Below are 24,270 nucleotides of genomic sequence, written 5' to 3'. Positions count from 1 at the left end.
GGATAATTTTATATAATGTTAAAACATTTTTTTGATTTCAATTGATGGGAGTCACACACACATTGCTAATCTTATTTTAAGAAAATAAAATTTATTTTTGTAAATACAATCCTGTACAAAATGTTATGTTACTCTTTCACCATATGAATAAATTAATATATATGCATTTAATATTGAGACTGTAGACATTTGAATGCAGAATACAAGCATATAATTAGCTAAAATATGATAAGCATTTCAAAGATAGTTTATTGCTATCAAATGGGTAAAAAACAATTTTCCACTTATGCCAGTGTTTAAATTATTAGAAAAAACAACTACCCTACAAACTATATGCAACGAATTAAATGTCGAACATAAATCAATAATTGTACAAATTAGAGTCGATGGAACAACTTATCTCAATGGAAACCTCGCTCCGAAAAAAATATTATTTTGGACTCAATGTGCGTATGTCCACGTCTTGGTTGTTCCTAAAGAAGGATATATGCGTTATGTATATGGAAATTAAAGACAATTTCTAGTTCAAAAGGAGTCAATTTCATATTTTTATCTTTACATATACAAACGTAATCAGTGTAACTCCATCGAACCAACCAAAACAAAAATTAACGTCAATGAAAGCTTACTAATGCTTACATATAGACGGGAAACGTCTGCGCTAATTTGGAAGCACATTGGAATATTCTCTACTTGCTAAATGGAAACAATATGTTTACGTGGGATACATTATTGATAACAACAGATGAAGACATAGCCATGTGTTTTTCATCTGTATCATGGAAAATTATTAATTGTCAACAAAGTCCAGATGTCTGGCCAAATCTGATCCATACTTTTTTTTTATTTATCCTTTTTTAGTGTCTTTCCAAATAGTGGGGAATTTTTAGAACACATCATAACCGATATTTTTAAAAGCATTACATAAGCATACTTTCTGTCCCATTTTCAATAGGAAAAATGGGCAACTTGTGGTACTGTGGCTCATACAAACCTTTGTTGTTTTGCCTTCAAATCCTTACTTGAATATTTGTCTAAAGTTTTGAACAAAGTGGTATTAAACGGAATATTTTTTTTGTATATCTGATGAAAGTGTTTATTTTTATTTAAGCTAAACTCTTTAACTTTAATTTGTATAGAAAAGAGTTATTAAAGTATTAAAAAAGTATGTAAAGTATTATTATTTGTATAAAAATTTATAATATGTTGAGAAGTTTTGGGTTTTGTTCGTCTTTTGTTGTCAATTATAATTTGTTATATTGTTGTATAAATTTCATCATCCAAGGTGCAAAACTCACTTTTACATGTCACAAATCCCTGAAAATATTAAAAGAATACCACCCAAAATATTTAAAAAAAGCCAACATAAATTAGATATTGAATAATATTGTCCAATAAATTAGAAATTACAAATGAAGATTGAGCAAAAAAGCGTCCGCATAAGAAAATACAACTAGATTTTTTAAACTGAGGTTCCCAATTACTCAAGGAAAGTTACGTAGGATTAATACTCTTTTTAAAGAAATAATTTTCATTCACTGTAATAAGGAAAAATAGAGTTTTTGTTTGTATAGTAATATCCATATTAGTACTGACAATAATAATCTGCAGATATAATGAACAATTGAATTTGGATTGTTTCAGACTGTCAGTACTACGAAATAATATTTTATTCTTTTCAGATTAAATATTAAATTGTACTATTAAAAATCCAGACTGATAATGTCGGTACTAAATTGAGTATTGAAATATATATACTCTGTCAAAAGAAGGGGGAAAAAGCAACTACAAAGTGAGGATTATCTCTTAAAAAAATTTCCATTTTTCTAACAATTTCAATTTTGAAAACTGAATATAGCGATAAGTAGGGTACCCCGCTTAAAACAGTTGGTAACTATACAAGGTTTGAATATATAATTGATTTTGTAGTTCAGAACATTCGGGGAATATCCTTTATCTTACATAAGCAAGTCTGTCTGTAGAGTTAAATGGCTGACGTTATTGTATTCTTGAAGTAAATCTACATTTATATGATGTTTTTTGAGTGCTAGCATCATAAGTTAAAAGTAAACAAAGGATAGGGGGAAAGAAATCAGAAATGAAAAAAAACGTGTGCAAGATTTTTTAGTGTAACAATGAGATTAGAATTGAGGATTGACATTGGGGTAGTAATTCCTGTCCATATCTTTGCTGAATACAGAGTTAGATTCGTATTTTTTTCCTTGCTTGCTTGCGTAGAGTTGTATAAAATATGACTTACCCGTATGCTAAAAAAAACGAAAAGTGACATGTTTTCAGTATATTTTTTAAAGCTGTTATGATAATTCTTTCATTATTTCAGAGAAGCAATCTATGTATAAAATAAATTTCTAGTGCATGTCCTCATGAAAGATTTCCTCTGAGGATTTCCTGGGGATTCAGGAGTAGAATTGATAATCGTAATTTCTCCCTATGTCCTTGCTAGACATTATTCCCACCCTGGTTGTAAGTATAAGTCCTTGTTGAAATTAGAGTAAAGTTGATTTTTGAAATGGGTTTCACTCCTGTATATATCCTTGCGAGATACAAAGTGGGATTTGTGCGCATTGCTTTCTTCTCTCGTCTTCTAGTATCCTATTTAATAAAACGTCATGAAAGCTGACCTGCTTTCGCCCCAAGTATTTTTCAAGTTATCAGGATTAACAGGCTCCTTTCTAGCAAATCACAGGCCATAATATAGCAAGCCTAGTCATAATTAATAAAAACCAAGTTCACTTGATTTGGAATTTTTCAGAAGTACGATTACATCCTAGTTCATGTATAATTTCCTACACTAGAAAAAAAAAAGTGGATCATCCCCTGTCACAACTATCTCGTATTTCTTGGTATTACTGATAACTTAATATTTTGAAAGGATATGTACATATTCTATCATGAATATCGTTTTGATATCTGACTTTATTTTTATTTAAAATGTTTATTCGATACTATGAAATAGATGTTTTTCTTTTATGCATAAGTACAGAGATTAAAACAATGAACAAATATCCATTTTAATTCTTCCCTTACGGATTATGACAAAACTTCCTTTATAAAAGTAAATAAGAAACATTATATTGTATTATTGTTGCCAGACCGTTATTTATTTATTTTTTTGGAGATGTAATTTACATATTTTTTTACGAGAGAAAATCAAGCAAACCTTTTTAATTACACAGTTGAAGAACAGCAGATTAAAAATGGATACGATATATTTAGAACAAAATAAGCACTTGAACTATTTTTTTTAAAACTTAATGAGAACAATATTGAAAAATAAATGGAGGTTTTCAGTCAACAAAAAAACGTGATGTTTGAAACATCACAAAAGAAACCAAAGAAATCAAATACAGAAAAGAACCTAAATTATATCGACCAAAAATGTAGTTTGAAAACTTTTATTTTGAGTTTGACTCTTAGACCGCTTTGTATATGAAATATATTGAAAGTTTGTTATAAAATACTTGAGTGTTTATTTACAGGATTATAAGACCTAAAAATTACTTTTTTTCTATATCATATTCACATATATGTTTCCCGATAATTATACATTAGAGTTATGATCTGGGTTTAGAGCCTTAAACTTAAATATAACATGATCTGAAGTTCTATCTTTTGTTTGACAAAAGAAACATTGAAATTTTATTCCACAAAAAAGATTCACCCGATCTCAAGGGTTCCACAAAAAACATGAAGCCTTTTATTTATATGCTTTTAAAAATAATTTCGATTTGGTAATTAAAATATATTTGTGATTTGTTTTGTTTAAAAAATCTTGAACAAAATGAAGAAAAGGAGAAAAACCCAATTAATTTTTCCACTTCATATTTACGAGTATACCCCAATATTACGTTGATATATTTGGGTCAAAAATAGTATTGGTAGTGAATTTTTTGGATGAATTAAGATAGACAAGAATGTTTACTATAGCTAAAAACCTTAATTTGATGTAAGCAACTTAAGTTGACTCGGATCTGCCTTCAAAATATTGATCTTGAAGATCAATTTTGGCTGCTTCATGTGAAATTTGTATCGCTTGCAACGGTTTAATAGAAATAATTTGTTTATAGAAATTGACGATAATAATTCGTCAATTAATAAAAAAATAATCCACACTCGATTATGTGAAAAATCATTTTAGTTTGCTAATGTGTTGACAACCATATACAAAGAAGCTAAATTAAGTATCTAAAATATAAATACTAATAGTCCAATTTGATTTGAAGGCAAATATACCATTCATCATCAAAATGGAAAACAATTTTATCCCCATTCGATTGAACAATCTATCGTATTTGGGTTACGAGGATACAGATTGTCCAACAAGTGATCAAGCCAGTGAATATCTCATCAATCAAGTCAAATTTTGGGTAAGTTGTCTTAATATAGTAAATAATGTACTTTTTTCTAAATACACATGTAATTAATTGTAATTGATTTAACGACAAAGACAAATATTGAGCGCCTTAATTTGAATAAATCATAAAATTTTTATACACATGATAGATTAGTATAAAATCCCTTCAATTTGATTGCATGCAATTTCTTAAAAAACGGATCAATAGCATTTTGTATACTCGTATATGTAAGTACAAGATACATATTAATTTTTTTAGGGATTCAAAGCCAACATAATGAAAAAAGGTATAATGAACAATTAATGATGTAATTTTGTCATAATTCTTACGTCATTCAATCAAGTTCTTTGAAGCTATATATATAATCACACAATAATAAACTTGATTTTAAGGGGGTTCATTTGTTGATCTAAGAAGGGAGCTTATTTTTTGAACAGGTTCTACCATCTACGCAAATCAAATTCTGTTTAAAAAAAGAAGAAGCCCATTCAGGTTCACAATCAATTTTTCAAGGTTCAAGGCATACATGTGTATCCTTATAAACTAAGATTTCTGTTTAAGTGACAGAATAATACATATAAAAGATAGTAGTGTTGTCCCAAGTTAGAATACTATTTCGACTAAATATCGAAAATAAAAATGACGTTAAGAGTTATTTAATAGTCACTTACAATGTCATCCACAGAGTATTTGTTATAGTTGTAAGAGGGGGATAGCTCAAGAATTTGATGACGTCGTAAAAACAACAAAGCCATTTTTGCATTATAAAAAACAATTGTATAGCTCAAAATTTTGGGGAGTTATGCCATCAGTGTGCATTTTTTTTTTTTTTGACGAAATAGTTTTATACTGGTTCCAATATATATTGAGTACAGGGTGCAACTTCTATTTTAATAACCAATACGATTTATTTATTTTTTCCTAAAATAATTATCCAATTTTATGAAAAACATGAAAAAATTATAATTTTTTTAAATTATATTTTAATACAATTGCCTTTTGGCGTCAATAATGGCCTTGGGTTGACTTTCGAAACAGGAACAGGTCTTGTTGACAGTCTCCTTTGGCAGATTCCCCACAAAAAAAAGCCTTGGTGGTTTGGTGAGCTTGGAGGCCAAACAATGGGCCAACAAATTTTAAACAACAACAAGTCAATGTTTTCTTTGAAGTGTGGCACGGACTTGAGATACGTTCATGTATCTAAGGATGTTAAAATATTACTGAGAACCTTTATCCGATTTACGTTACTTGATTTGAATCCCAATATGGTACTGATAGTCTGAAGGACCGGTCCCAAGTACTGGTAGGACCAGTCAAATGACTGGACCGGACCGAATTAATAAGGAATTACCTAATATTTATTGCTGGTAAAATTCTACGTCAAGATCCTTTTTCCACTTTTTTAGACGAATTACTGAAGTATGGATATATAATTTTAACTGTATTTATTGCTGTGTGAACCTCCCTTCTATATAAATTGAGTTGGTCACATATCATTTTATTTTGTTTTGTGTTAGTCTGGCGAATTCATTACATGATTATCTTATTGAAGTAAAAGAAAATGTAAAACATTAGAATGATGTTAGATTGTTACATACAACTTTGATACATTTTGTTTTAAAGACAAAGACTAAAATTAACTTAGGAAGAACTACTTATGAGGGTTTTTATTCTATATAAATAGAACACAATAATTTAGGTATATGTAGTCTTGGGTGGCTATTGCCTGCATTAATCTTTCAAATAGAACTCATTACTAAAGTATATATATGTTGTTGCAAAATGACTATTACTTATGACTGTTGTAGTAAATTGACAAATCTGTCACTTCCATATTTTTTTATCCCTTTATTAATTCCCTTCAAATCTTAATGAGAACCATCATGTGGATGTTTAAACACTTTAACTTTAAAATATATATATTAGAGATAAAAAACTTCATGTGCCATTAATAATCTTTACACATGAAACTATAAGTATCAGATTTGTTCGTTTTGTATAATTATATTTCATATTTATGTATTCCTAATCTAAAATACTATTTAAGGAAAATAAACTTATTGTTTTTTCTTAAGTAATCAATTACTATTAAGCAATACATGTGGTGTAAAGAATAATGCGTCTCTTGCTTGCCTTCAATCTCTTTTTTTAAATCTTTAGAGTATATAAATTAATCTTAAAGCATATAAAACACTCTTAGAAATCTCGAAAATTATTAATAGAGATGGGTAATAACTCTGAGATCAATGAAATATCATGCCCCAAAAATTGGATACAGTTAGTATTAAGAAGGAGAAGCAAAATATTATTTATAAAAATATTACAAAGATATATACACAGGTGGATAAACACCTAAGGAAGTAACTGTGGGTTAAAATTACCTTCAGGATAATTAGTTACTTATAAAAAAGGGTCAACAATTCGATAAGTTAAAGACATTGAATAATTTTTTTAACTAGATATTTACCTACTCCAGTCGTTAAATTTAAGTGTTCTTGTAGGGTAACACATTGAAATGTTCTTCTATCAATTTTTTAAGAAAATGTCCGTATAATTACGGTATTTAATCTGGCGACGATGTACTTTGGTAGCTTGGACGAGAAGCTCGAACATGTCCTACTAATTTCTTCCAATATTGAGTCTTCACTCAGGCTAATTAGAGGTCTTGTGGGCATCAATACTCGGGTGGTGGAATTGACACGCTTTTCTTCTCGAATAGATTTAAAAATAAATAATGTTGGAGATGGGGATCGGGAACTGTGGGATGCTAAATAGCTTTTGCGCAATAATTTTCAAACTTCTTAAAATATACTTTTGACCTTTCTTGAAGGTATTCTATAAACATACTCTCCGTTTGGATAATTTTGTATTGAATAGGGTAGGACAACTTTCTTGAGAGTCTTTTTGTTGAATTCGAACTTCACGGGTCCATTTACCGTCTTGGTGATATCTCATCCCTTCTAATTGATACCGAAAAAATTTTCATGCCCAGACGTCCGTTAAAACTTTTTTGACATCCATATGTTGATTTCCGATATTTTGTGTAGTTTGAGACTCACAACTAGAATTTCCCTTTGCAAATTGGACAAAGGCTGCCCAGCAAATTAATGATTCCTTGCTAATGGAGTTCTTACTTTTTCATCTCGAAGTCGAATAAAACAAACTGTACCTTTATCAAAATTTTAAGGTTCTAGCTATTTAATAACTTCACTTTCAAATATGTGTGGTTATTATAAAAGGTTTAAAAATAGGGAACCCCCAGAAGAAAATTTCATAGCAACAGCCTCTCAATATGTAAATTCATATGACAATAAAAATATGTATGATATGGTTGTAAAAGTTATGCATCAACATAATAGGTCAGGAAAATATCATTTTGTATTTCCGGCCTTTTATTTAATTAATTATATATTGTTCATTATTGGTCACATGGGAGCATTCGATAAAGAAATGTAAAGATGTGAATGTATACTACAAACATTTTTGGGGAAATAATTCGCTTGACCAGTTTAGTTGTAAATTATTGTGCGTCAAGTATGGAGGTCTCAAAGGAAGAAACTTAACATAATTCATATTTTTATTACCTGAAAGGGATAACAGCGTCGAAAGCGACGAATAAAATTTGCTATGCATATAGGGCCGATACTCTTTTGTTTCGTTCAACACAAAAGTGGTTCGAGCGATTTCATTCTGAATTAGTTGAGGTGAATGATGAACCATGCACTGGCAGACCTGTGCGTTGAAAATTTCTATAAAATCATGAGAAATATTGTGATAAACAGTCATGTTTGGAATCGTGGCATCACCCAGGAGCTGAACATCGATCATAAAACCAATTTCAACCATATGTAGTAGGATTGATATGAAAATAAATTCGAATAGGAGAGGAATCGTGATTCATCAACACAATACCAGGCCGCCCAGATTTTTGATGACGCACCTGAAGCTCCGAGATCTCAGAGAGGAAGTTAGTGTGCATCCACCCTACAGTCTGGACTGGAAACCATGTGACTATTTCCTGTTCCTATCCATGGCCAACACGTTTGGGGAATACAAATTTGGCTTCAATAGAGCTCTGTCAAAGTTGTTTGTCCGAAGTATTTGCCCATAGGGAGAAGGGATTCTACAAGAAGGGCATTAGGAAGTTGGATTCTTGTTGGCAACAAGTTAAAGAGCAGAATTGGGCATTCTTGGCTGAAAGCAGATTATTGTTAAACATTTTAAAAACATTGAAATAAAGGAAAAATTCGAAATTACTTTTTGTTCAAACTAATACAATTTATGTGTCAGCTTTGAAAATAACTTGTAATAATTTTTCCTAGTGGAACGGTACATTTGATCTAAATAATATATTAAAACTACATATGCATACATATTTTATTAATGGTGGTTGAGTAAATTATGAGCAAGCAGTCTTATAGAAATGTAATTTGTCGTCAAGAGAATTATGCAATGCACAGACAGGGCTCCCAAAAATTACTAGCCCCTGTACGTCTACTAAGTACTTTTTAACTCGATCCAATACAAATATACCCTCCCCTGTACGACTTAAAAACAAACCCGATATCATGGCTGACTGAAGGTGAAAAAACGGTATCGTTCTACCTCCTTAACTAAAAGTCGAGTAATATTTATTTGAGATTGCCATGTACTATGACGTAACTTATGATCCAGATCTACCAGTTATGAAGAATAAACCAGAAAAGCAATTAATTCACACAAGGATTCCCTTTATTCCGTGTAGCGGCCCTGGTGGAGGAGGTTTGGACGAGATAATTGGAGCTGTTGCAAATAAGTAAGATGAAATTAATTTGAATTATTTGACAAGAAGATTTAAAGAGTTGAAAGAAAAGAAAAAATATTTTACTAATATTTTTCATCTTTATACTTAAAGGACTCAAAGTATACTTTGCCTTTTATTTAATTGTTGTTAAAGATTTATATTTTCATTCGGAACACATAGTGAGCAAGTAAAATAATTATATAAAAGAATACACAATTTGATTAAGATAAAATTATGTTGTGATGTTTTTAATTTTAAAAATTACAAAAAATAACACAAGTCAATAAATTTTAACTTTATCAAAAATCTTTAATGCATTGCAGTCAATTTTAATATTAATAAACGCACAGATTACAAATCTGTGATTGAACTCTGGTTTTTTATAATTTTTTATTTGATTTATTTAGTAGTATTTTAAGGCTATTTATAGATTTGAGCAAACTTTTTAGCTGAAAAAAAAGACAGTAATCCGCATAAAAATAAGTTTATTATTTGCAAAACTTTATGTAAATTTAAAATATGTGCTTATATTTCAAGTAGGATCATTCAATTTTGAGAAATGTATTTCAATTGTTGTCAAAAGAGTTGGTGTAAAGTATAATAAATTAGGGTTCCATTAGCAAAAAAAAAAATGAAAACTAACCAATCAAAATGAATTAGTATTTTATGGCAAAATATAAAGTTTTAATATCCACAATTTATAGGTAAGTATAACTAATAAATTATATTGTTAGATGAAAATTAATTTAAAACAGCTACTGATATTATATTACTAGTCCAAATTATACCAATAAGATTTATTTGCATTTTCTACACGCATTTTTACAACCATTTTTAGACCAAAAAATATTCAGTTATTAGATCAAAACGAGGATTAGGTTCGAGTATTAAAGGAGGAAAAGCAGAAAAGGAAAGGAGGAATCCATTAGCGTTATAAATTATAAAAGGAAAAGTACTTGGATATTAAAAATATATTTAGACTTTTTAGAGTCCGTTTTTTCTCTATAAATATAAACGGACATTCATTAGATTTTTTTTTTTTAAATATTTACATTCATTCGAAGGGAAAGACCATCTTTTTAAATTGACTATGCCTAAGATAGTGAATCCCTCAGTGCTCATTAAAAAGCTCGGTGGAACCAAGATTTGGACTTATATGCGTGAGAATGGAACTTGTGGAGAACGTGGAGGAAATAGAAGGGAAGAAAAAGGCTGAAGTGATAGCGATAAATCGTAACCATCTTTCTGAATATGTGTGTGTCCCTAAGGACTTTGATTTTGCAACCTCTGGCCTGAAACAAAGTATTTGCTATGCAAGCTTTGTAACTTTAGCGCTAACACCAACATCAATTGTGTCCTTGAACAGCATGGACATTGCACCAGGCAAATAAACAATGTAGAGACAAAGCTATAAAAAAGGTACTCAACGTCATCCTCAGCAATGGTGCCGTCGATACTGACCTTGTTGAGGGGCTTTACTAATATCCCCCTTGCCAATATCAACAACAGGAAGTGCAAAGACTTCTTGGAGAAGTACTCTAAAAAGACGATGTAGCAGATGATAATTCAATGAACAAGGGGCTGCTTGATTGATAAATTTTAATTATTTTTTTGTTTTTTACCAGAATACATTCTATTTTACTAGATTTATTTGAATTTTTGGCTTCTTTCTGCATTTTTATTTGCATGCTTAGCTTCATTTTTATGCATTATTTGGACATCACTACTTATTACACTAGTTAATGTGACCGGTTTTATGATTAAATAGATATGACGTGTCATGTACAAAACATACATAGATTTAAAAAAAAAGAGGATCAATCTATGAGTTTATTTAAGAATGAAAATTGTATAAATAATAACGTGGACAGTTTTGGTTTGAACGAGTATATACGTCTTTTTTTCTATCCTTTTTTTCCATGTGAACTTTTTATATAAAAGATATAAGCTTTCTACCAAGAACAGGACTTAATGCAAATTTTTCTTCTGTCCCCTCTAAAAGTAGCCTTGACAATGACAACAATGTAGAATAATAATTTTAGCATACATTTTTAACCATATTCATTAAATACATTTCAGGTAGAGGGTGTGAGTCTCTCACTTGTGGCAATAATTGGAGCTATTGGAAACATCCTTTCCATTATTGTACTTTCACATCCTGACTTGAGAAACTCATTTAATTTATTACTCATTGGTTTATCCATTTTTGACTCCATCTATGTCTTTGTTTCCTTCCTGGAAGCCCTACGCAAATCCTTTGGTATCGTTTCCAACGTCCATTTACAGTTGTATCCTCACTTCATATATCCAAGTCAAATGATATCATTGACAGGCTCCGTATTTCTTATAATCTCTATTTCCTTCGAAAGGTAAGAATAACTCATCAGAGTTTTTTTGCATTTTTTATATGAATATAAAAAGTTTGCTCAAAATTAGCTTTGACAAAAACACCCTGAAAAAAAAAAAAAACTAACTTTATGCACCTATTTATTATCCAGTTGTTATTATCAAAAAAGGTTTTTTTAAAAAAAAATAAGTTTATATATTTTTAAATTATTGATATGTTAAAAGCACATATGTGCGGTGATAACATAAAAGCAAGCAGGGATACTTTTTCTCAATATTGCAACCGTACGACAAACATATCCTTTTGATATAAGTACTATAGTTCAAATTAATTTAAAAAAGTGATTAAGTCTTTAGGAGTCACGGTTTACATGGTTCACTGAACCTGATAAAAATCGGTTATTTGGTAGCACTGATCATACAAGATACTATAACGTCATGACGTGAAAATTATTTTGAATAATAATGTATAAGTATTCACGTTGCAGGAATATTGACAATAGGAAAGGGTGATATACATAGTTGAGAAAAAGACTTACAAACTAAAATTGATTATATTGATGATATCAAAATTTGATTTAAAGTTCAAATACCGCAGAATCAAGTTGACTGAGCTAGTATATAATATGTTCATGTGAAAATTGAAACAAATATATATACTGTTAATAACATGTTGGACAGCTTTTTAGTGGTTTAATATTGTATTTGACTCTTTAGTTTTTCATTAAAGTAAAAAACTTAACCTACGTTTTTCTCTGTTTTTTTCAAAAAAAAAAAATCCCAGCTTGCTTTTATATTATCACCACACATATTTGGTGGCACTTAAATGAATTTAATTCTCAGTTTGTACTCCACTATCTATTTTATTTTAAATTCAGTCAAATACCTCAATTAAAGTAGCAATTTAAAGTATGTTTGATCTCTTGGCTCAAATCATTAGAAATGAAGTAACACGCGGGCTGATAAGTCCCGGGTGTAACAAAGAAAATAAAAATTGGCTGTTTTTAAATTATTACCATTATTTTTCTATTATTCGTTTCATAGAGCGGAGTACATCTAATAATTTTCCAGTCATTGCTAAGCTTAAACGGTTTTATTTTCTTCAAAAAAGCAATGTACAATTGAATTTATTTCCATTGCTTTGGAAATAACAAATGTGGCCTCACACCGAGCAAAATAACTCACAAACTAAAGAACTGAGCATCATGAAAATTTGAAAGCTTTAACTAAAAAATAACAACATAATCTACGTGTAATGGCTGGGACTTGGCGTCTTATTTATTATTAAAACATGTAATATCTTATCTTGTAGTACCGTTTAAATTCTCTTTTAGACCAAGGGGTAGAATTTAAACGTAATTTCGAATAAGGTTTGAATAATCATATTTATTACATCATAAGTATATCATATAATTCTACATAAATTTATCATCCCATTAATGTAATTGTTATGTATTTAATATCTCCTTACATGTTTTTAATTATGTGGTCCCTGACCCGGACACACACTTCACTTCTTGAAAGTGACTAAGGTTCTCTTCCTTCCTCCACGAGGCCCAAACATAGGCATAGTCCATATTGCTCCGCCTTCCGCAAACGAACGAGCGTTCTCCCTATCGACGAAAAAGGGCTACCCAACTCCAAAAGGGCTAGCTTCGCCGATAATCCCACAGCAAGGAGGTCACGTGATCCGGATCCCATCCTCGTCGCCAATGTTGCGTCTTGACGAGGGAGAGACACAAACTTATTTATAATACGTAAAACACAGTACTTATAATACATAGACGAATATACAAGAAAATAAAAACATGTAAGGAGATATTAAATACATAACAGTAATTAATAGTGATCAACAGGATAAAATGAGCTTTAACCCCTCCTAAAATGAAAAATTGACTTCAAATTTTAATAGTAAATATTTATAATCAATTATTATGTAGGTTGTAAACATTATCTACTTCTAACGTCATTAATAAATATATAATAACGCGTGTACTCTGCAAAATAATTGGTATTCTCTTCATGAATTCTAAACAAATGCAATACATTGATAATTAGTAATACTATTTTTTTCAGTTATATGTGATCATATTTCAAGTATTCGACAAAAATTATCTCATTCATTAGAAGAAGAAACCCCACAAATAATGTTTTCTTTATTTTTTGTATAACTTTTTTCTAGTTTTGGCGCATATAATAAAATGTATATACTTTAATGGTCATTTTTTGCAATAATGGATTGCAAAATTTTTGTAAAATCAATCAATTGAAACGATTGGAAAACGAATGATGAATAATGAACCGTTTCATTAACTATTAAAAATAAAGATTTTCTTTTTTGGATCAATGAACTGAATTATTTTTATAGGGTGCTGCAGATTCTCAAATGTCGCCGATTTAACTCAAATAAATCAGTCAATTTTATAAATTCAAATTGGAAACAAGGAACATATGGTAGATGTGGTGTAAATTAGCTATTCTATTCAGTGTAATTGTCATTAGCGGAAATTATAGCCTTAATTCTTTCACAAAATTTCCTTCAAAGCCATGTCTGAGTTATTTAATTCTTCTTGAATGGCTTTCATGAGGTTGACGTGTAGGGTGTGATAATGTATGGTGGTTTGATATTACATTTTTTTAATACAGATTTCAAATATATATTTTCACATATATACATATATATATTTTTTTTAAATCCAAAATTATTCACAAAAAATGAACTCTTTTAAATAAAATTCAAAAACCCTTGGTTATTCTCAAAAATAATTTTTTTTTTTTTTCTCAAAAATCTATAGTAGTTCATAAAAAGTTAATTTTTTTTTAAAAATTCACAATTATTCAGAAGAAATTAAATTTTTTGAAAAAAAATTTCAATATCCAAATTTGTTCCTAAAAAAATATTCAAAAATCTAAAGTAACTCTCAAAAAAATATTTTTTTGGGGAAAAATATTCAAAAATTCACAGCTGTCCTCAAAAAATTAGGAAAATTAAATTGTTGATATAAATTTTTTTTGAAAAAAAACCATCGAAATATAAAATTTTTCGAAGAAAAATTAAAAATTACATAGTTCTTCAGGGAAAATTAAATTTCTGGAAAAAAATGGAAAAATTATATCTATAGGGAAAAAAGTTTTAAATATTCATTTTTCTGGTTAATAACCAAAATTCCTTAATTTTTTTTTTTTTTTTTTTTTTTGGGGGGCTATTTTTTTTAATAACTTCAAAAAGTAGTAGTTAAATACCTGTAATAAATAAGAATCTGAATCGCAAATAACATAATAGTTTTTAGATGTGGAGAGTAAGGGAGCACATGTAATTCAATTTAGACTTATCATGTTGCCCCCATGAACACCATAAAATAATCATTCATGTCCTTAAACAGGGCTATGCTAAAGCACGCTGGCTGCCGATTTTATGGGCGTATTGAAGCCGTCATTTCTGCTAATGCAATTACATGGAGAGGATAGTTAGAGACTGTGCATAACTAGGGTAGATCTTCTTGTGTGCATTTAAACTAACATCAGTTTTCGTAAATTGTTTCCATGATTGTCAAAACATCTATAAACTACTTAGAGACCAGCAGACAACATATGTATAGGAAATTTAAAACATTCCAAAACTATTTATTATAATATCTTTCTTGAGATATATAGATTTAAAAATAGCAAGAGTTGATCATCTGCACTCTGTATACGAACCTATATATTGATACAATTAATTTATATTTAAATGTAGGTAAATCAACAATTTAAAGACAAAAAACAAAAAATACCAACTGGAGTTACTTGTTTTAAGGTGTGTATGTGGTTATATGAGTAGTTTATTTGGCTATTAATTAAAAAAAATATATACTAACGAAACAAAAAACCTGTATTTCCGTACACATTAAGTAGAAGATAAATAATACCCTGCCTATCAATATTCAAGACAAGTTTTGAGATGATTAAAGTCATTTATTTTATTTGGAGAATGAATCAGTAGTCCAAACCTACAAACATGTCTGTAATAGTTAATTGTCTGGAACAAAAGTTAAAAATAAAACAACTGGAACAAAATGACATTTATAGAAGTATATATAACAATTATATTTCAACTGTCGTCAAATAAGGAAATGATTCCAGCCTACACAGGATGAAAAATATCTAATACAAAAATAAAACTTAATTAGAGAAGTTGTTGAATTCAAAATTTATTTATTTTACCGATGATGAATGTATTGGTTACAAAATGTTTGAAGTCTGGTCATGAATCATAAAAGCTCGTCTCATGGAGTAAACTTTATTTTATGACAACACTATAGGTAGTTCCTGCCATTACCCAGGTATTTTAGACTTTAAGGAACAGACACATTTTGGTCTAATAATTGTATATAAGATCACTATCGACTAAATCCTTGTTACTCCTCTCCGTATACTTATTCAATACTCAAGAATAAAAAATAATAATAACAGATTTATAAAAATAATAATAACAGCTTGATAAAAATAAAAATAACAGCTTGATAAAATAAAAATAATATTATTTGATGAGCAAGGGAGTACTTTGGCTGGTTGATAAACCTTATAGAGAGTCACAACCATTTTATTCAATTTTATGAAAAGTACTTCCTTCTTTTTTTTTATGTGAGTTAAATTAAACGCAGACAATATTAAATTCATTTTAAACAGTACTCCTTGTCCTTATACTCTCTTGGAATATGACATATATGAGTAATAATAAAAATGATTTGTATTTTGGGCATGTTAAAAGAAAAATACCTACAATTCAACATGATAACCCTGATGATTTGAAGTATATTTTCGAAGAGATCAATTTAACAATTCATGATGTCTCCTTAGATCAGCTACAATTAGCTGTGGCAATGGATGAGTGGGAGAGCGAAATAAAGTAGGACAATGGCCTGACTTACACTGATGTCGATCCTCAATTCTACACTGAATCCAACACGGATTGACAGTTATAACTCCGCAACAGATCTTCAAGTATACTCCCCATCTTTTATGGGTAAACACAAAAATTTTAATCAGGTTTTGCATATAATTTAATGTAGTAGGATAATAAATTCACTATTCAGGAGAAAAATAGCTAAGACAATAGTTGAGGAAAAGAAAATGTATGCTTCAGATTACCAATTGAAAAAAAGAAAATAAAAAATTACGGGCCAGATAAAAAATAAACAACGTTTACATCCCTACTGATACTTACAACAAATACCTTAATAAAATTGTTGTCACTGTATATATTCATTTAGCTATGGTTTACGTAACTACTTATTTTTTTCTGCTATTTTTTCAATTTTCAAAGTTATCGATTCAACTCAGTTCGGTTAGACTCAAGTACACGCTACACTACTCATAAAACATGTGCATTTTGATTCAATTTTCTCCTCTTCATAAAATAATAATTATTCAAAAGTATGAGAACTATTTATGCAGCAAAAAAAAGGCCTTTCTCTCTTAACTCAAACAGTATAAAGGTAAAACTTTGCAATACACAGAGTAAAACAATAAATATACGAATTATATTTCTCCTTAGATGAAGAATGTTCAACTTTATCACCATTAAAGTTTATTGAAACATCAAAGAAGGGGAAATAAAAGGGATATTTCCTGCATTGACAATTCAAAGTCCAAAGAAGATCAAATGTACTAGGAACACATGTTTAGATATTGTATACCCAATGCCTTCTTCCTCTCCTTTTTTGTGCATATTTAAAGGTTACATCTAAGTAATCCAATTGTTAAAAAAAAAAAAGAGAAAAAGTTATTAGTTGGAAATTCTATTATTTATATATATATGTAGAATTGTAGAAAATATTACCTTCCGGTATGTAAAAGTACAAGAAATCACAGAATAAACGTGGTAATCCTTAAAATAAGAAAAATATTTAGAAGAGAACAGGTTGACATTCATTAAATTGGATGCGAGCAACTGTAAAATAAAGAAATTAAACACAAATCTCACTTTTTATATAAAGCAATGACATATAGATAAAAATTACACCAATTCTGGGTGTTGAAAATCGTATGAATATGTGCATGTTTAAAAAATTTGGAACAAATGTATCAAAAAAGAGTTCACAAGCAATGGAAAATATTGTGTTATTCCATTAGCTGCGTCAAAAGTGGTGCCTCCACCCATATAACTGTTTTGATGGCTCTTTTAACAGTCTGGTTTGGAACTCCAAGATATCTTGCTTGGGGCCTCACATACATGAGGAGATTGGTCAATGCTGGTTTTTAAACTCTTCTGGGTCCAGTTTGTCCATTTTTACAGAGCTCTAATGTTTCAGATTTGCTGACGGGGAAGACGGGGCCCTGGAGACGCCCCACTTCTTAGAGTGCAAAATTGACCAATCACGTTAAAGTGTCAGTGTTCCGACTTGTACTTAAGCAAGATAACTCTGGTTTGTTTTGTTTTGTAAATATATTATTAATACATCTAAATATAAATTAATTTCCATCAATCAACCTCCATTAATTGTTGAATTAGTAAATGTTCGGATTTCAATATACAAACCGGGATTTTAAATCGTTTCAACCGAATAGTGTTTTGATTCGATGTAATTTTGCTGCTGGTTATTTTGACGAATACATTTTTGCTGCTTGTAGTTTGACCTCGAGTTTTGTATGTTTTTATATTATTATTGGTTCCAACTTATTGTTGTATCTGGATCAAATTAATTATATAGCTGGGAAAAGAATAAAAAGAGAAAATTATATCAATATAATTGACTTTTCATTTATCAACCCTTGATTAATGAATTTTTTAGCCAGCCTTGTTCTTCGTTGATTTTGAATTGTATGCATTCAGTCAGTCTATTCTTCATTTTTTGTGATTTTAAATATTATCTTATATGGAAAAGTTGCCACGTGATGTAGATATAAAATTACAACTTTGACAACTATTATACCTTAATAATTGTACAAATCTAAAATGATTTCAACAACAGAAATTTCTCATCTTGTTTTCACCAAAACAGGTTAGGTGATTGGAGCGTGTGCTCCACCAGATAATATTACAACTCATTAACTATTCCTTTTGTAATTATTGGTACATTATTAAATCATTATTTTTATTTTTTCTTCTTCTCCCAGCCATATAATAAATCTGTTTGTAGTATTGTTTTTAATTCATATATCTTTATTTCATAATGAATTATAAAACAATTTACACACTAGATATAGGCGAAAATGCTGATTACTAACACCACGACAACTGATTAAATAATGACCAAAAAAGGAACATTACAATCTACTCAAGTCATATAAATGATTATATTGTGATTTCTTTGATAAAAAATTACTTATATCGTACATAAATGCACATTACTTTCTACTCGCTAGATGGCTCTTAAGTTGAATTATTGTTACTTTTAAAGAGACTTTTTACAACAAATATATTTAGCAAACGAAAAGATATTTCATCAATTCCGTTAGATTATATAAACAAACTCAATACTGCAGTTCTAAGTCAATATGTAGTTACCCTCCGGGTAGTTGGTCTTTTAGCCAAGGCAAGAGGGTACACCTAAGCACCTTATAGTAGGGCTCCTGGCCGATTTTATGTCCAGTCTTGAAAAAGAACGGATACATTTTCTTTTCGTCAAAGGCCACAACGCCGAGGACGTTTGTTTGATATTTTGTTTTCCACAAGCCAACGGTTTTTGAATTGATCAACTATGAAAATTTTCTTGTCCTAGAAGATTTTTCACAATTGACCCATTTGTTTTGATCCATATTAGGATTTTCTTGCACCTCTCGAGCCTCCTGGCTTTCATGCCCTCTATCAGAAGGTAGAATCTGGTTCTTGTGAAAGAAACTAATCCTAATTTGTGCTTTATAGCTCTTCTGATGGCCTAGGAGCCACAGGGAAATCCTTTGTAAGGCGATTCATCGACTTAGTGGGATCCTCTTTATATTCTTATCCAAACTTAACAAGAACTTCGTTTGCCTCTTTAAATTATCTCTTCCACTTTCTGATATCCTTGAGGTGTCTAATTTTTTTTTTTTTTTTTCATCTTGATCAACTTAAAAGCCAGCCTCCTACAACATTTAACAATAACCGTTATCTTCATCACATCAACTCCAGCATCTAGCATCTGATATACGCTGTATTTTTGCGTGCTGCTCCCTCATGATGATGAAATGACTTAAGGATTAGTATAGGCCACTTATGCAAGAAGGACATAAAAACAGAATATAAAAAAATAATCACTAAACTTTTTCATACTAATCAAAAAATAAATAACAATTAATAGTCCAGCTTATTCTGTCCTACCCTGTATATTAATCTTATAAAAAGAAGTATGATTTATGTATTAATGAGAATAAACATCATTTTCACTTATAAATACAAATACAAATGATAAATACAGCATAAAAATGTATTAATTTTCATATTGTGACAAAATTGATATTCGGAATCCCATTTCTAGCCTGTACAACTAGTGGGAGACTCCGAACTTGCTCGGATATTTCAAGATTAATTAATTAAGCTTTTAATAGGGAACATCTTTTTTATAACCCGACCAGTGAAGTGGCTAATTAAAATATAAACCTTAATAAATACACGTTTTTGAATTACATGATTAAAAACTGAACGATTATAATAATAACGTCAATTACATTTCGTTTCATTTGTTTACCTTTCGGTATCCTTATTGTACTCGTAAATATACTTTACACTTCTAAAAAAACTTGTATTGGTAAATCACATCAAGAAAAATAAATCCTTCATTTAAAATAATTTAGACGACATGAATTTGGGGTTTTTAACAAGATATAATTTGTTATTCTTATAATACAACATTAAGCTTTTATTTTTGACCAAAATTTCCATGAAGTATTCAATAACTTCAAAATAGTAACCATCATTCCTTGATGCAATTGTGTGTTTTGTATAAAATTATAGCTACAATACTATAATATAATAATTAATCATTGTACGCCTCAGTCCTTACATTAAAAAAAAGAAGAATCTAAGGAATTAAAAAGAGAATCAAGGGTACGACTATAAAGCAAAACAGTTCATTAAATTCTCTTAAACTCAATTAAAATGTCTAAATATACAAATGTATACTAGAAAAAGTAGTTTCAAGATAAATAATGAATACCATATCTTTCAGATTAATTTTTTTTGGAGTATACTGAAAAGTATTGGTGTAAAATGTAGATTCACAGAAATATGAACCATTTTTATAAATCGAGGGTGAATAATATCCCATTTCAATGAAGAAGGGTTAAAAGAATATGAAGAATAAATATTATATTTTCATAATTTTATGAATTTTTAGTACAATTTTTTTTGGCCACTAACAGCCTTTTTGGGGTTGTTTGGATCCACAAAAGAGAGGGGAGGGCAAAATTAATAAAATTTGTAGTTCCATTGGTTTTTTTTAGTCAAAAACAAATATATATTTATATTTTAAGTGTATATTACTAAAAAATAGCAAGTTTTATTCAATTCCGTTGTCAAAGTGACAGATAAGTACTTACTTGCAAAATTTCAGACCAATTTATTTACCCAAAAGATTGATTTAGGGAAGATAAATATCGCTACAATGTTTTTATTAGTAAAGAGACAAATGACCATTGAAAAACGATGCAAATATAGGATCATTATATTTAAAAGTAAATTTTAATCGTCTAATTAAAACATTAGTTAAATCGTAACAAATCTATAAAGCTCTGTTAAATCCAATTTTGAATAGTATATTAGCAAATTTTTGTGTACATAGATACAAAATCCGTTCCTATTGATAAACAAATACAATCGGCAGAATTTCAGCGAAATTTAAAAATATTTACATCCTGAAGGCCTTAAAGTTTTGAAAATTGCAAATTTTCCCCAAAAATGGACTTCGTACCCGATTATCGTGAAAAGCTGTTCACAATACAGCTTTTTGTACTGTATAATTTTTTTAAGATGATGTAATTTACTCAAAGAAATATTTATGCTATTCTAAGAAAAAATATTAATAATATGAATTACATTGCAAAATAGTTGAAGAAATAACTAGTACTTATATAACTTATTGCGTGCAATGTTTTTACATTTTTACCATTTTCCTTCTGCAAAACATGATTCTTTGTTTTAATTGTATTGGTAATAAGTAACGAGCCAAAATTTCAGCCCGGCGTACTATCAGCTGGGGTAGGAAGGGTAAGAAGGTGGTTGTAAATAGAAAGAGTCTTATAAGAATTCATAAATGAAGCATTCTGGCAGAAAAAGTGCGTTAATTTTAGAAATTAAGTATAAGAAAATTCGTGTTAGCTATAAAAATAAAATTGAATACTATTTATTAAATGTCAATGAAGTTAATACACAGCTCTATCCTAACAGTGATCACTACTCAATGTCAAGCCCCCCAAAGTGTAATCCTTATACTTAGCGTCATTGGGGCTTAAATAAACTAACGCAAAGTTTCTATTTTGTATTGAAGCTTAAAGATATTAAACAAAAATTGAGTTGAGTTTAATCTCCGGTTAAATATTTATTAAGATATAAAAATAAAAATTAGGTTTGCCCAAATGAGCCAGTTCTTACAAATAAGTGTGAGCTATAAGTAAAAGTCTCCAACCTAAGATTAGGATTGGAGTTTAATTTAAGATATAAGAAATTTGAAATATTACATTAGTCCCATTTATAGGTACTTCAAAGGTGTATTAAATAACAAAGTGCCCTCAATGAAGCATAATTTCTTATATGTACATCTGTGTACTTTTGTTTACAATTTAAATCCAGTTGGCATGAAACTATACTCGTATTTTATATATTATCTATAATTGTTAGCAAATATTATGGATTTAATTATTATCCCAGTTTTTTACACATACACCACTTATCCCGAGGTAGAACAAATTCCAAAAAGTCTAGCAAATGATAGACAAAATCTAATTATTAGTCTGGAAATGTAAATAGTGAGATAAAATGTGACACTGAAGATATATGTGAATAAATTATCACGTTTGCCAAGGATCATCTTCAACAGAGTCTTCTAAGAGATGATTATAAAAGTTTTTTGGAGCTTGCAATAATAATTCTTGGTAGTACTCCAAAACGTGGAATTTAAAATTATGTCTCCTGGTCCAATACACAACGTATTTTTTTGTCCGTATTGTGAAGTATTGTGTTGTTTAAATATTTGGTGGATTAAGTCACAATTTAAATCAACTTCTAAAGAGGAACAAGGGTTGTGGAATATTTATATCTTTATTTTACAAATATATATTTGAAATCATGGATTCTACAGCCTCAGATGCTCCATTTCATGATTTGACTTTGATTAAATCACTAAATAATTATTCCAGAATCATGATTCTAATTTCAAAAACAACATTTGAAAAAATGTCAAACCATTTATGGTATTTAGGTGAAAAGCTTATTGGTTTGGCTCTATTTGATGGTCAAGTGAGTTTTGCAACGAAGAAGGAAATATTATTTGAAATGAAAAATATGAAAAAAAAAAACAAGAACAAAATTGAACGAAATTTTTTTTTCTTAAATATTTAGAAGACTTTCTTACAAAAAAATACCAAAAAATAATAATTGAGATGCTGAAATTTCTATAAGAGTCTAAAAGTTGATCGAAAATTGTGCCAAGTAACGATGATATAAGAAATCCCTTGAAGTAATTTATGCGCTTCAAGTTGTCAATGACCAAGCAGAACGACGAGTGGCGCATATTAAAGAATACAGTGGCTGATTAACAACTGACAAGTCGTAGCTTCAATTTTTATTATAAGTTGTTGAAGAGCATCGAAAGATGTTTCCATACTCAAAGAATAATCTTAATCTAGAATACTTTAGTATATTAGACACATTACTCAGAAAAAAGGATAATAATTAATTACTATGCATATTTTATAGTAATGTTTTATATAGTAGAAACTATTATTTTCATGATATACATAAATTATCTTATGTTAATAAAGTTAAAAACTAATAAAATATATATCACACAAAGCAAAATAAACTATTATTAAGGACAATTGAGTATTTTTTTTCTCTTTTTTTAATTATCAAAATAAAAGACCATTATATAATATTCACTTTACCAATGGTATTCTTCTTAATAAAATTAAATTAAAAAAATGATTGCCACTCTAAAACCCCAACAATTCAACCAAATGGAATTATGTCATGAAATTTTTGTAGGAAAAAAAAGAAGAAATATTAAAACATGGTGCGCAATACGTTATTCTCTCTTACTAATTTTCATTAAAATTCAAATTAATTTTTACCCATATAAAACATAATAGCTTATAGTAAATTCAAATATTTTCAAAAAATTACATAATATAAAACCTGTATATTGAACTGTTTTCATGATAATTGAAGAAGATACAACTTTTTCTGAAAAAATTGTCAATTTTCAAAACTTTGATGGTGTTGAGCTACCTCTAAATATCTTTCCATTTCATTAAAACTATCCCGAGTGTATTTTTTTATCAATAGGAACGGATTTTGATCCGGCGACCCAGACGTTTCAATAGAATAAAATATAAGAAACACCTTAATGAATAGGCAATAACACTATTTGTATATTTTGCCACGGTTAATATAAATACAAGGTAATACTATAATGCTTGTATTTCTGATGTTTAACTTCAACCATACTTTTTCATATTGACGTCATAGAGTATGAGTGGTTGTGTGTTTTCTCAAAATCTGTCTGCCTTGCCCTGTATTAAATACGATACATCAAATTGAAAATTTTCAAGCCCGATTACATGATGGTATAACCTGTGTTTCTATTAACT

At 29.2% G+C, this 24,270-nt stretch overlaps 1 protein-coding gene across 1 annotated transcript in view; it reads left to right on the top strand.

Moving 5' to 3' along the window:
• The window catches only part of LOC121113689 (FMRFamide receptor), a 30,491-nt gene that overhangs the window by 3,294 nt on the left and 2,927 nt on the right, over nucleotides 1-24,270 (top strand). Inside the window, exons 2-3 of the mRNA XM_040707534.2 lie at nucleotides 4,245-4,388; nucleotides 11,239-11,528. Of these exons, the coding sequence (XP_040563468.1) occupies nucleotides 4,269-4,388; nucleotides 11,239-11,528 (410 nt within the window). The 5' untranslated portion in view covers nucleotides 4,245-4,268. The remainder of the gene's footprint in view (nucleotides 1-4,244; nucleotides 4,389-11,238; nucleotides 11,529-24,270) is intronic.

Source organism: Lepeophtheirus salmonis, chromosome 2, assembly GCF_016086655.4.
Source record: "Lepeophtheirus salmonis chromosome 2, UVic_Lsal_1.4, whole genome shotgun sequence".
NCBI classification, from domain to species: Eukaryota; Metazoa; Arthropoda; class Copepoda; order Siphonostomatoida; family Caligidae; genus Lepeophtheirus; species Lepeophtheirus salmonis.
The sequence above is the reverse complement of the archived record's forward strand: the minus strand, read 5'-3'. Positions and strand labels throughout refer to the sequence as shown.